Below are 14,359 nucleotides of genomic sequence, written 5' to 3'. Positions count from 1 at the left end.
TTGATGTGAGACTACTGGACATTTTTATTTTTAACTCTAATTGGATCTTCCCAGATGTATTTTTTATTCTTCCTGGCCGTGTGCCATTATAGGTTTTCTCTAATACTTGGCCAACCAATGCTCTAATAACCCCGACCTTTATCCCCCCCCTAACATCTTTTCACACCTTTTCATTCCAAACTGGTTTCTGGAGAGATTTCATCCTGGCCGGCACTATTCCAGCCAAGGGGGAGGAGGACTTCCTCACACTGGCCGCTTCTCGGCTCAGCCGCAGGAAACGTGTGATCGTAGCCGCTGTTGGCGTGGCCATGGTTCTGATACTGTTGGTGGCCATTCCTCTGCTCGTTCACACGACCAAAGGTGGCAGTGCTGGGGCCACCGGGAGCCGATATGAAATGCTTGGGAGCTGCAGGATGGTGTGTGATCCATACGCTACCTCTCAGCCTGGTCAGGAGCTCATAGCTGTGTCTCCACCCCCACAGGAATACTCTGGAAAGAAGATTAGGTCTGGACTTCGAGGGCCTCCTGGGAATCCGGGACCTCCCGGGGAGCGCGGACCCCCGGGGGAGCCGGGGAAACCGGGGCCGCAGGGACCCCCCGGTCCTGGTCCTGGGGGGTATTCTCCCTCAATCTACACCCCTAAAATCGCCTTTTACGCAGGGCTACGCAAGCAGCACGAGGGCACTGAAATACTAAAGTTTGATGATGTGGTGACCAATGTGGGCAACTACTATGAGCCCAGCACCGGCAAGTTCACCTGCCCTCTGCCTGGCATCTATTTTTTCACCTACCATGTACTAATGAGAGGTGGTGATGGGACTAGCATGTGGGCAGACCTGAAGAAGAATGGACTGGTTAGTAAAAGTGTGTGTGTGTGCGTGTGTATGCGTGAGCTTGTGTGTGTTAAGCCAGAGGCTTAGTCTGTATGTAAATGCCACACAGGAACACACCGCAGATATCTTTTTTTTCACTGTTGATATCCTGTCTCATATTCACCTCTGCAACATTGGGCTTTTCAGATTCAGAGCACATTCCACTTAGCAAGTGGCAACATGACAAGCAAAGAATGAAACGGCAACCCTTCTCCTCATTAAGGGGGAGGACATGCTATACGGCCTTAAAATCTCAGCCTGCACATATTTGCATTCCCACATGTGCCTTGGCTAAATGACAAGTGGCAGAATGCAGGCAAAAAATAACAGTCTAATTAGTGAGAATCCCACACAGAAGCTTGATTATCACCTAAACACAAGTGCAAAAGAGCACAGGAGACATGTCTGTCAGAATGTGGACAGTCGAGTTTGCACCTCGGCTGGGGAAATAATGAATTTAATATCGACAGTCCACTCATCCACTGCCTCGTTCCCCAGACACTAATTAAATACAGAGGTGGTGCTGGGAAGGAGAGGAGTGGAGATCACAGGGATTTCATCGGAGAAGTCCAGATTCAAGAAACATTCTTCCTGATCATGTTGCTTTGTACATTCATTCATCCATCAAGGACTCTAAATGTAAATCATTTCTGCTCAGACCTTACTTTGCAGACACGAGTTGCAATGGGCATCACCAACTAAAATGTGCAAGAGCAACCCTCGGTTCTTGATTGTGGAAGTTTATTTGACCACAGACACGAAGGTGCATTTAAGGGCTTCCCATCTAATACTCCGCATTGTCATTCAAGTCATTTTAGTCTGCTAAATAATTCATTCATCTTGGATTAGACACCCCCCTCCTTCAAACGGCAGCTGTACCTTCCTTTCCTAACCTCATCCCGTCTTGTTCATTGATCCTCCATTAATTATCTTTCGCTCAGCTCAATTATTTAACCTTACCCAGGTCCTAGTGACAACAGTCGGGTGGCTTCTTTAAACACTTCTGCTAAATAGAGTACACTCTTAACGGGGACAGACCCAAGCAGAACTGCAGCTGGATGAAAATGGAGTGCGGATGAAATTCTGCAGAATGCATGACCATGCTTAAAGCCCACAGGCAGTCGGGGTGCGATGCCTGAGGCCAGTCGGTGGCTTGGGCTTAGTAAATTGGGGGGGGGGGGGGGCGTGTTTGACAGGTTACATTCCTGACCACGGAATCAAAGAGACTTGTTTTAACCATTGCCGTAGGTGCTCCAGCTTTATTGGATATTGTCTCTTGCTGTGCCTTTCAAAGGATCACCCACGGCACAATTTGGCTATTTGCATTTTCTACCTGTGTTGTTAAATATTTGCACGTTTAACAGGTTGGGTCATTTTTATTCAGTGCTCCGTTGAGTTCCCAAGTTTATCCTGAATATATACTCTGCCACAATGAGGACGACGTGGGCCGGTGACCATGGGTGGGGCGGAGGACGATAGATGACTTAATGGAGGTCTGGAGACAGTGGGCTGGTAGACGAGGCATTTGGGAGGCGTGTGTTGAAGGCCAGGATGAGATCAGGCAGGATGACCGATGAACACCCACTCAACACGTAGCGGCTTGACAAGTGATCAAGGTTGACCAAAGAAAAAAAATAAATAAAGAGGCGAGGGGAGAAGAAAGTTATTTTCTAAAGTCTCTACATGTGTGAGAGGAGTAGCTCAGTGTTTCTTAGTCTCTTCTGAAAATTAATTTAAATCACATTCAAATCAAACCAAAATTATTTGCCTGAATCCTGAGACAGAAAAACATAACAGTTTTTGTCTGACATCAGATATTAGTGTAAAAATTATTCAATTGATGAATAACAGAAAATTCAAATAGATAAAAAGCTAAAACTGATAAGAAAAAGTATTCACATATTTCATCATCTTAAGAGCTTAACACTGTTAGATGTGTAGCAGCCTGGCGGATCTGGTGGATCCGTTGGAATAAACCAGTTCAGGTTAGACTGGTCGATATGTCGTGATTCTTGATGCTTGTCATAATTTGATGTGATCTTAATGCTAAGGAAGCAATGAAAATACAAATGTATGTCTTCTCACCTATGCAGCATAGATTTAATAATTCTTACATTCTGTTTAAGCAAATCTTTATTCATTATGAAATAATCTAGCTGAAGTCTGACAAGTCAAAATATGACTACAGTATGTCAAATGTATCCCAGAATAATAAAACGAAAAACAAATGCACTTTAAGTCCAGCACTAAATTCCTACATTAGTATAACCACACACACTTGATAGACTGGAGTATTTTTTATTCATTTGAACTCTGGATAATCAAATCAGCTTTAGGAAACCGATTTTTTGCATAACAGACATAATAAAGGTTTTCTATGTACGTTGTGGTGCCCCACACCGTGTGGCGCCCTGTGCAGAGAGCCATATGACATACATAAAACACTGCTACTACCTGTGCCAACCCCCTGTTGACCACATCACAGGCTCATGACATTTAAGTTGTGGTTTTGTACTTGTACTGTTAGGAACCGTTGCGCTTGCTTCTTCCTTTTGGTTCCCTATAGATCCAGTATCAAGTTGCCCCCCCACCATGTAAGACCAACCTGCTCGATGTAACCTCCACAAATCACTGCACCACAGCATTGCTTCAGGGCCAGGGGATTTCTGATCGAAGGGGGAAATCTTCAACCGCTTCCATGTTTGTAATTGACCTGTGAGCGTCTGATTGACAGAAACATCCTGTTCTCGTCGGGCGCATTAACAAGCCTGTATGTCCTCTGCTCAGCTGTAGACAAAGAGGCCGAAGATGATAGATGGGTGTGTTTCATTAGGACACCTAATGGCTCAATATGGATTTCATCTTTCTCCAAATGAATAGCCCTAAATATTTCTCATTGCCTCAACTGATGATATAAATGTGTTTAATTACTCTGCTCCTAATATCCTGTCTTGATGTATGGCTTGTAAATGACTAAATATTCCAGGTTAGTACCAGATGTTATTAGGACAGTGTGTGATCGCGTTGGCATGCTTCTCGAGGCACGAGGAGACGATAATACGTCATGTGTACCTTCTCAACCGCACATCCCACACGCTCCTCATTAGCCGAGCTGCTAATCCGGTTATTTATAATAATAAAACTCACCTCTGAATGTCTATGTTAAACACTCTCAAGGCAAGATGCTATGTAGACAAATAGACACTGGCTCCGCTCTCATTTAATCTCGCCCATGTTTTTTTCAGCTGTCACAGGTCTCTTTTAATAGCCCCGGTAAAGGTCAAGTTATTTCACACGGTAATGTTAAAATGTCATCACTTGCTGTAATGACCGGTACCTGGATTAACTTTTCCCCCCAGTAAGGAGACATAGTTAGGCTGCAGGTGGAATATAATTAGACTCAAAACAGACAGAGTGTGAGATGCAGAGAAGAAATGTGACAAGACAAACGCCGTCTTTTTAGTTCACATGCAGGTGCAGCTTAATAAAGTAAAAATATTTTAGCAATTCATTTCAAAAAGTAAACTATAAGTAAATTCGTTACATACAGAGTGATGTATTTCAGTGGTCTGTTTTAGTTACTTTTATGATTGTGGCTTCTGACCAATTAAAACTAACAACTACATCATCTGTCATTGCACTATCAGTGTTTGCAATGTCACAATCTCAAAAGACTGCTTGGATGTCATTGTCCAAGGCATTATGAACATATATTTTTAATTACAGATATGTGGCCCCTTGGGTGGATTTTAAGTGTCTATACGCACAACTAATAAAGTTGTCTGCTGCTGAGGTTCGGATGATGGGAGAGAGAGAGAGAGCAGAGGGAGAACAAACTAGGGTGAAGGCGAGCAATACGGATTAATAAGATACTAATATCAACAATATTGCAATGTCGGATTTAAACATAGAAAAGCCTGACAAGAAAGGGCTGTGTCCGAACATGTTGATGGAAAAATTAAGTGGAAGGACAAACTGTGGTAGGAAACAGCACACAAGTAAGAGGGATAACTTTTGCTTTGAGATGATGGTGAATTAAATCTCATTTGAGAGTCAGAAAGAGATTTATGAGGCATGAATTGTTTTTGAGTGAAGCTTTAAGAGCCACAACACACACAGACACATCAAAGACATCAAACTTTTTCATTCCTTAACCTAAAGTTTTCCTGAAAAGCCAGAAGGATCTTATGAAGGGTGAAAGGCAAGGAGAAAAAACATTGCAGTTATTTGAAAATTATGGCTCAGATTATGGAGGAAGACTGGAGAGGGTCAGAAACCAAGTTGCTTGAAGTCCAGTGTTGTAAGAATAACAGTCAAGGAAGGCTTGAGGTGCTACATCACCAGCTGCTGTTCTCTGACTGTGTATTATAAGTCGGTGAAGATGTCCACCAGGCAAATTATTACAGCACTTTATTCTCCTTTAAAGATGCTGATTTCATTTTCCAGCAGGACTTACTACCTGCTCACACTGTCAAAAGTACAAGTTCCTGTCTCAGTGACTATGTTATCAGTGTGCTTAATTGGCCAGGGAACTTCACTGAGCTAAACTCCGCTGAGAATCTATGAACTATCATCAGAAAGAAGATGAAGGGCATCAGATGCAGCCATGTAGATAAGCTGAAGGTTTCTATGAAAGCATCCAGGGCTTCAGAAGCAACCCAGCAGAGCCAGTGAGCCTGGTCACCTCTGTACCACCATACACTGATACAATAATTGATACAAAAGGATCCCTGCCCAAGTTTTAGGCACATATTATGGAAAGTGCAGGGACATACCTAACAGTATAGGCCAAAATTTCTGTATTAAGATTCATTTTATTGCTATTATGGTACAAATTGCTCTGAAAAGCTGAAAGTTGGGTTTCCATCAGGTAGAAGGCTTAGTCATCAAAACTGACAAAGCTAAACATCTGACTCAGAATAATACAACTTTTTTTTTTCTTCATGAAATGGGTGAAATTAATTTACTTTATAAAGATATTTGAATTTACTGAAATGCACAAGTATTATGAAAAGTAAGGGAGATTTGTTCTTATAAGATAATAGTGAGATAAAAGCCGCAGCCCAATATGTTACCGAATGGCAGGTAATAGCAGTCCCAGGCACGGTTCAGTGCCTAAATCGCTTGTCACCTTGTAATCCCAGGGCTCCCAGTGGAGAGGCAAAGCCTATTTAATAAATATTCTATTTCCACAACCTCACCGCAGCCTCTTCCCAAACCTCCTGCTATGTGCTCGGGTCCCTTAGGTAAGTTTAACGGCTACTTTTCTATTGTCTCCACTTTAAGAGGTCAGTATATCACTGCGAATGAACCCTGTCAGTTTTATTACCAGTGGAGCCCAGCACCACGGATAACAACAAGACTTCATACACCCCCGCATCTCCCTGGTCTCACAAAAACAGCCTCGCTTGATCAGTCTGTTACTCCAGGCCCCCCTTTATCAACTTTCTGGCGCGTATTTCTTCCCTCCGCCTTCCTCCACCACTTCACTTTTGTCTATTATCCCTGCCTGTGTTTTGCGCAGTGACTCTGCTTGTGGAGGAAACAACACGGCAGCTGCTCCTCGCTCCTCCACCCGCTCTTGCTTTTCTCCTGCCTTTCGTCTGTGGCCGTCTCCTCCCAGGCGTGTTTACAGGAGGCCCGGTAATGAAAGGGCTAGGAGGAGACAAAGACAGCCACAGGCAAGCCCCGGGGGCCCCTGCCTCATGGCTCACAGCCCTTCCAGCTCCAGGATCAGCGCCGTGTGTTGCCTGGTTCACATGGATCAGTCTGTCTTCCAGCCGTATCCGTCTCCTCTGTCGGCTTCCCGTCCTAATCCCAGCACATCTCCCACACGACTCTCTGTCTGGCAGCTGCATTAATTGACGGTCAGCGTTGGTCCTTTGACACACACGAACAGTCAGCTGCAACACCAACTCGTCTAATATCGATCGTTGTAATAATAATAATAATAATAAAAAAGCAACTTTTAGATCATTAAAATCCAAAAGCCCAAGTGGGGCCGAAGCTCTTCGCACATCTACTTTGAGTTGGGCCAAAAATAATGAGCATGGTGACGCGTGCTGTCGATAAAAAGTCACAACAAGCGGATCGCTGTCAGAAGCAGCCAGAGATGCAAATGTGATATTGGCTGTCACTACGTGTGTCAAGCAGAACAACTTAACCTTTACAGATGAATATGTATCTGCGTTGTTGTTGTTTGGGGGATGGTCTCATGGAAACACAAATCTCGCAGCAGTAACAAACGTCCACCTATTCCCTGATGGTTCTTTCTATAAAAACCATAAGTCACGGTTGTCCGAATCGCAGGCCATGCAACAGCGCATGCGGCTGATGCAGATGGACAGTTTGACATTTTTTAAGGTGAAGATTTTCATAAAACTGTAAAGTGACAAATGCAAATAACTGTGCTCTTTGCTTTGTATTTGATTTTAAGGTTTAAATATCATGACAACATCCAGCAGCTTTTATTCAAAAGCAAACTTGGGCACACCCATTCATTAGTCTTGACTGAATACAGAAAACCTTTTCAAAGAAAGAGTGACTCATAACCTCATGTTGTAGTTCACAATTGACAAAAAATTATTTCTACACCAAGAAAATAATAATAAAAAAAGACAAAGAAATGTAGGACATTGCATTCTTCCACTTTAATAAGGTAAACGTGCAAGAGCCTTCTTAGTTTTAACCTGAAAAAACTACAAAAACTGTGTTTTTCATGAACATTGTCGAGGAAGTGGCGCAAAATGAACTCGTACGCTGCTGAGTGTTACTTTTCAGTGATGTAGTTCCTCTGACTGGAAACCCTAGAAATATTTTGTTCTCAAGACGTGTTTCACACGGGAATTTCATTGGTGATGCACAGCATGCGGCCTCTACTTCCTGCATCGATAATCATCATTTTTTACGTAAATAATTGCCCGATCCAAACATACCTCTCGCACAAACAAGCGCGACAGTGAAGATGTTTCATGATGATAGATGTCAGGCCACCAGTTATCCTCAGCCTCCAGGACTAACTCAACTTGATTTATACACAATGAAGACACCAAGAGAGTTATGTGTGGCAGGAACCATTTAACTGCCCACTGGGCAATGTGTGATGTAGACAATGTTGCTTTCCGCCCATGGCAACATTTCCTTGGGAGCACCGTAAAGCAGAAGCAAAGGTAGAAAAAAAGTGCACTTTTATTGACTTTTGCATGTAGCAACACTACCACTGGCCCTTGGTAGGCTCATGTTCATAGGTGGTAAATAATTTTGAAGTTGGTATCTGAGTCATAGGCTATGATTTAGTGTTGAATTAAAGGGATACTTTATTGTTTTTTTATTTTTTGTTTTGAAAGAGTCTGGACCATCTCTAGCTTACAAAGGGACACGCTTGGACTGTTCATACTTCAACTAGATATTCTATCAGAGATTCCTAATATGTACTTTGATTGACTATAGTGCTTCTGATAAGTATCTTGCATAATAAAAAAAGTTGTTTTACGGCGTTATGTTCTGTCCGTCAGTAGTGGAAGGAGTTTCTTGCCCTGGGCAATATTGAAGAACTACCACTGACTGCCAGAATGTGTGACGGCCGAGTGTCCCTAAACGTCAGCACCGACCTTCACACTCCAGCAGACAGGATGAAGCTCAGATGAAAAGTGGTGAAACCAGTTCAGTTACCTGACAGTGTTCAGGACTAAATCGTGATCCATTCATTTTATAATTTGGGCTCTTCAATTTGATGCCTAATTGATATCAAAGGTAAATGATAATAAAAAAAAAAAAAGAACAGCAAGCTTTAGTTTTACGTTACACACCAAACAACATCAGTTCTGAAAAAAAAAAAAAATAAAAATGATCTATTCTGCTTTCGTGGAGAGAAGCATAAACTTGGGAAGCCAGGTGTTTATTTAACGAGTTACTTCTGGGATTCCATTTTTTAAAAATGATTTAAAATGGAGGGGAACCAGTCAACATCACGCCGTACGTTGGACGAAGCATCCATAGCTCATATCTCATTTTATATCTCATAATGATCCCAGATTATATTCAGCCAATAAAGCACAACTGTAGGATTGATAAATGGTGAGCAGCTCGTCCAGACAGGGACAAAAATGAATTGCTGCAGTGGGGAAGGAGCACATTTATTTTTTAGATACAGTAATTCAGGCGTTGCTGCTCTGTGACTGACTATTTTCAAATTGATATGTACTCGTTGGAGAGTCCCTGTGACGGGGCTGACATGGCGGTAGTTGAATGGCAGATCATACTCTGTGGCTGTCATGGAGATGTGCGTAGCTCGTCTGGCGGCTGGCATAGATTGAGTGCTCCCTGTCCAGAATGGACAAAAAGCCAGACACAAGGCCACTGATGGCTGACATATGTCTGATGATTGGAGTTGCAACAACAAAGTTATTGATATTTCCTGATTTTTAGGAGGGTGACTATATGTCTTGTAAATTTCAAGGATTAAATCTAATCAAACCGAATGAAATACGTTACTGTCAAAGCAAATATTTTAAACTGAAATGACACATTGTTTCTCCGGGGTTACGACACTCCTAACACTTCCTTCGGGTAAAATGCGCCCTGTGTATTTTTAAATTCATGCTTTAGCTTTTTTTTTTTAAAGAGTTAATCAGCATATGTGGCACAAAACAAGGGTTCATTTTTCAAACTCTCACTTATTAAATGGAAAAGTCAAGAGAACAGCCATTCAAGACACGAGTCCTCTCTCCGTATTTACATCAGAACCTAGAAGCACAGTGAAGCAAAACACTTACAATTTTAAGATTAAATTCTACTCATGGATCAGTGTTGGTCAGACATATTTTACTGAAGCCCAGTCAAGTTTCATGTGTGAATTTCAGCAAAAAAAAAAAAAAAAAAAAATTACCACAATTAACAAGCAAGAGTCTAAAGATCCACTTTAAAAGTGTCTGGTCACTTGAGGAAAAAAATAAAAAAAATAAGGGAATGCAGAAAGACTGAAGCATCACACATAGCACACAAGACAGTGTTATAAAACCAGAAATATAAAAAATTGTGCTAAATTTACATTAACGAAATGCAGTTCTTTTTTTATTTTACCGCTGCTTCCACCCTGTTACACTGACCTGCTTAAGTCCAGATTTGACAGTCTCTCCACACCTGAGAGAAGGTTCAGCACTGTTCCATGTTTTCTTAATTTGTGGATATTTGACCCAGCTGTGCTGTGCTGGAATCTCACATTAGAAATGCGTTGGTAACCAGACTATCAATGGCTTTTTTCTGCCCTTCAGTTCCTGTGTCTGTGTTGCATTTGAGATATTCTAGCATATTTTAAGTTGTCAGACAGCTTCAGGCTCGCAGCCCTGAGTTTGGCTTTTGAAACTGAACTCAGATTTTGAGAATCATTTGGTTAATCAGAGTTAATTTATGAATTAACAAGGTTAGTGCTTACTACTAACCTTGGTATCCTTTTTCCCTTAGTACAGACAAAATTCATTTGGAAACTGCAATGTTGCTTAAATCATACTATTTAAGTAAAACTATGATAAATGTTTGTTTTGTTAGTTCTCTATGAGTCGAGCAACGGCCTATTATTTACATAAACATTTAAAAATATGACACCTAACAACAGCACAGCATGTCTGACTTGATTTTTTTTTTTTTTTTTAGAAAATATGCATAAAATAACATATTCAAAACGTGTTTGTTGTTAAACGGAAACTTACTTTAAGCTCTCGCGTCTCTGCACTGAGTAAACCCAATTAAATGTGCTAACAAACAAGTAAAGATCCACTGCTGCTTGGTCAATAAGATCCAACCTGCGGAGCATGCAAATGTGAAACTGTCCACCCCATTCAATATCGCGCCCATCGAGCCGGTCCAGCATCATAAGCAACAGGTCAATAGTTGATGTGGATAGCGATGCTGTTTATTGGCTTAGGCTGTTTCCCAACAGACAACCTGTTGTCCCCCTGCAAGCAACCTTGTCTCAGAACCCAATCACATGTCCATCCACAGGTCTTATCCCATCCAGATGAAATCAATACGCAATTGAGGATCTGTGCTCATCTGTCAGGTCACAGGTCACAGTCCCATCAAGCCGCATCGCTGTCGTTAGTGAAAGCGATGTCGGACTCGTCAGGCTCTCGTTTGAAGGTTGCAGTAGTAGGTTTAAAGGCAGCCTGGAAGCGCTAGAACAGCTACAAGTGTTCGCTTTGCTCTAACTGCCTGTGTGTGCATGTCCCCCGCCAGGTAAGAGCAAGCGCCATCGCTCAAGACGCTGACCAGAATTACGACTACGCCTCGAACAGCGTGATCCTGCATCTGGACGTCGGGGACGAGATTTGCGTGCAGCTGGACGGAGGGAAGGTTCACGGAGGAAACCAGAACAAGTACAGCACTTTCTCTGGCTTCCTTATCTACCCAGACTGAAGCTAAATTTACATCCAGAGGAAGAAAAAAAAAAAAAACCCAAAAAAACAAACAAAACAAAAAAAACTGAACCGTAGAAGAGGTTGACATGGACATGTACAGTATGGATGCAAATAAATGCACATACAACAATATCCACACACATGCATGTAAGCCAGCACACGTGCACACACCTACATAGACGTGTTGTGAGATTACAATGGATTGCAACGCGGCAAATCTGACAGAGTGACAATTAAATCCAGTGGTGAGATACTGAGCCAACGATCATCAGCAACAGCGTTTATTTATTGGAACCCTTTTTGTGCAAATATAGACATCAGGATATACAGGACAGCTTAAAATAACTATTTAACAACGAGGCTCAGAAATATCTAAAGTATTGTAATATAATCTATTATTAACCTACATGGTGAGAACGATGACACAATAAACACCACAAGTTGGATAGTTGAAATGCAATAATGGTGTTGATAAAATGACATTTTGAGGTGAATGCATATTTAGCCATCTCTGATTTCAAGAATTTCTGATTTCATGGTTCGGCATCTGCTTCGGAGCAAAGCATACCCAGAAGGACTCACACTTCTGTTGTAATAAATTAGATCGCTTTGAGATTGGATCTGAGATGAGACAAAACTGACAGAAAAATGTTGTCATAATCATACATGTAGCAACAAACAGCGCCCCTCCCTTCACATTTGCCTCCACTGCTGGTAAAGATGTACAAAACGCTTGAAAGTCAATTCATTTTTACTGCAGAAGCAATACATTCATACATTAAAAAAATGATTCAATTTATTTAGCGCGGGGAAAAAAATGCTTCCTCATTTGATAATCACTGGAGCCACAATTTCTATAAATTAAATGTTTATGAAGTATTTATTTAATGTGTATTTTACACTTCAATTTCTCAAACCGCAAAGGATCTTCTATTAGTAATCCATAAACAGTCTTGTTTGCCCAAGTATATCAACATAACACTTTGCATACCTTTTTTCTTCTTACCTTTTTTCTCCAAACAGGAAAGAAAAGAAAACGTCTTCATAAATCAGAAAATTCAAGAAATGGCTTCTACTCAGTTGCCAAACATAATTAAAGCTTTAAAACAACTGAGACTGGAACAAAGAAGGCTGTGTGAAATTATGCTTCTGCAATAAAGTAAAATAAAATAACCTTTTATGTCATTTAAATCATGCATTTGCATACAGCAGTGTGTCGAAAGACACATAGCTCTAATTTTCCTAGTGTCTAAATCAGACTAAGCCATTTATGTTTTAGCTCAGTTAGGATTACCACAGAAATGTCTATTTAATGAATGTCATAATGATTAGAGAAATGATTTTCAGAGGCTTCATTATCACTTCCTTCTAATTCAGAAGTTTATAGTAAAATTACTATGCATTTAAACATTTTCAGAAAGCTGAAAAGGTTACTGCTCTGAAAGCATCAACAAGGCTAATTGGAAACCTCTAGATGAAATGCGAGCAAACCTGTGGATATGTTTTTGAAACACTACCTCTGTGACATAAAGGGAAAAAAAAAAAATCAAAAACATATCTCGCAAGATATTCGGAAAATATCTACGTACCTCCACACGAGTTATGAGCATGTATAAACAGTGTGCAAATATCGAGTCAAGATACAGTTCAAAAAGGAGACGGATCATGTGTAAAATGAGCCTGTTGCTCTGAAAAGCCCTTCAGAAAAGAAGAAGTCATAAATCCAAAATCAATGTAAACAGTTTGATTTCTATTTGTCTACATGTTGGGTCAAAGAGGTCAATATTTTTAGACCTATGTCCTGCGGTCTGATGAAATAAAAACAAACATTGCTTTATGCTTTGGACAAAAAAAAAAAAAAAAAAAAGAGAGAGAACATCCTATAGGGGTTTTAACATCACATTGTGTTTTACGACAGGAGGAACTTGTGAGAGACAATATAAAATAGAAACAATTTTAGGTTAAAAAAAAAATATTGAAACAATGTCTCCAGACATTTAAGTCTGAATCCAAACAGGTATCTTGAAATGTACTATAATCCTGTGCAAATCACCAGAGTAATTATGAAGTGGCACTTATCTGAGACACACAGAAGATTTGTGTATGAAGCTGACAAGGTGTTAGAGGGCCTTCAAACCAGATTCAGTTCTGTCAGGATGAAAGTGCCAAACTTCTGAATTTCAAGAAAGTGAAAAAAAACAAAAAAAAACTTAACTGTACTTGGGTTCTTATCAAGTCAGTATAAATGTGTTAATCCTACCTGAGCCAAAACATGATTTATTATTAATATTTTTTGCTATAGCTACATCTTTGTCAGGAGTGTCAAAAGCTTTAGAGTGGCACTAAAAAGGAAAACCCCAAGAACATATCATGTATTGTGTAAATATCTTTTTTTTTCTTTCTTTTTTTGTTTTGTTTGCTGAGTACATTTTGTGAGTGAGAGTATTTGTATGAGTGAATAAAAGTCACATGTTCGGTGTTTTAAATAGTGTATCAGGCATTACAGATATTTGCAATGTTTTACTTCCATTACATGTAAACACACCAACTTCGGGATGGGCAGTCTGGATTTAGAAGGTTGAGTGACCAATTACTATTAAAACACCCGTACCAACTCTACCTGTCTGTTTCTGCGTGTTATTTTTCAACCTGGCAAAGATCAGCGTAGAACACCGACATGCACATTCAACATGTCCTCACGCTCAGTTTTATTCGAGGCGACCGTCGATCGGGACAGTTGTGTGAACCCAGGGCAAAGATCGAAGCTGACCACAAGCCTCTGCCTGCTGCAAAATGGATTTTCAATATGTCTCAGGACACAATCTGACCCAAACATCAGCACAGCTTCATAGGCCTCAGCTTATCATGCACCCCGGATCAACAAAGTCCAGACCATTGATACTTTTTAAAGGTAACACTATACAGAGATCAATTTTACAAACAAATTGGTTCAGTGTTCGATAAGCCCGGAAATTTATTGGAATTACTGTAAAAAGAGAAAGAAAGGAAAAAAAAAAAAACACAGGAGGAATAAGACCATGGAGTGGGTTCAATATTTGTACAAATATTTTG

General features: G+C 40.7%; 1 protein-coding gene across 1 annotated transcript; it reads left to right on the top strand.

The window, feature by feature from the left end:
* The first annotated feature begins 216 nt into the window (after positions 1-216).
* On the top strand, positions 217-12,287 carry c1ql4a (complement C1q like 4a). Its single transcript, XM_088007378.1, has 2 exons — positions 217-854; positions 11,106-12,287. Exons 1-2 carry the CDS (start codon positions 309-311, stop codon positions 11,283-11,285), a joined length of 726 nt encoding a protein of 241 aa, XP_087863504.1. The 5' UTR covers positions 217-308; the 3' UTR covers positions 11,286-12,287.
* Positions 12,288-14,359: the final 2,072 nt, after the last annotated feature.

Source organism: Poecilia mexicana, unplaced genomic scaffold, assembly GCF_051168715.1.
Source record: "Poecilia mexicana isolate PSO_F unplaced genomic scaffold, ASM5116871v1 scaffold_7, whole genome shotgun sequence".
Lineage (NCBI taxonomy): Eukaryota > Metazoa > Chordata > Actinopteri > Cyprinodontiformes > Poeciliidae > Poecilia > Poecilia mexicana.
The sequence above is the reverse complement of the archived record's forward strand: the minus strand, read 5'-3'. Positions and strand labels throughout refer to the sequence as shown.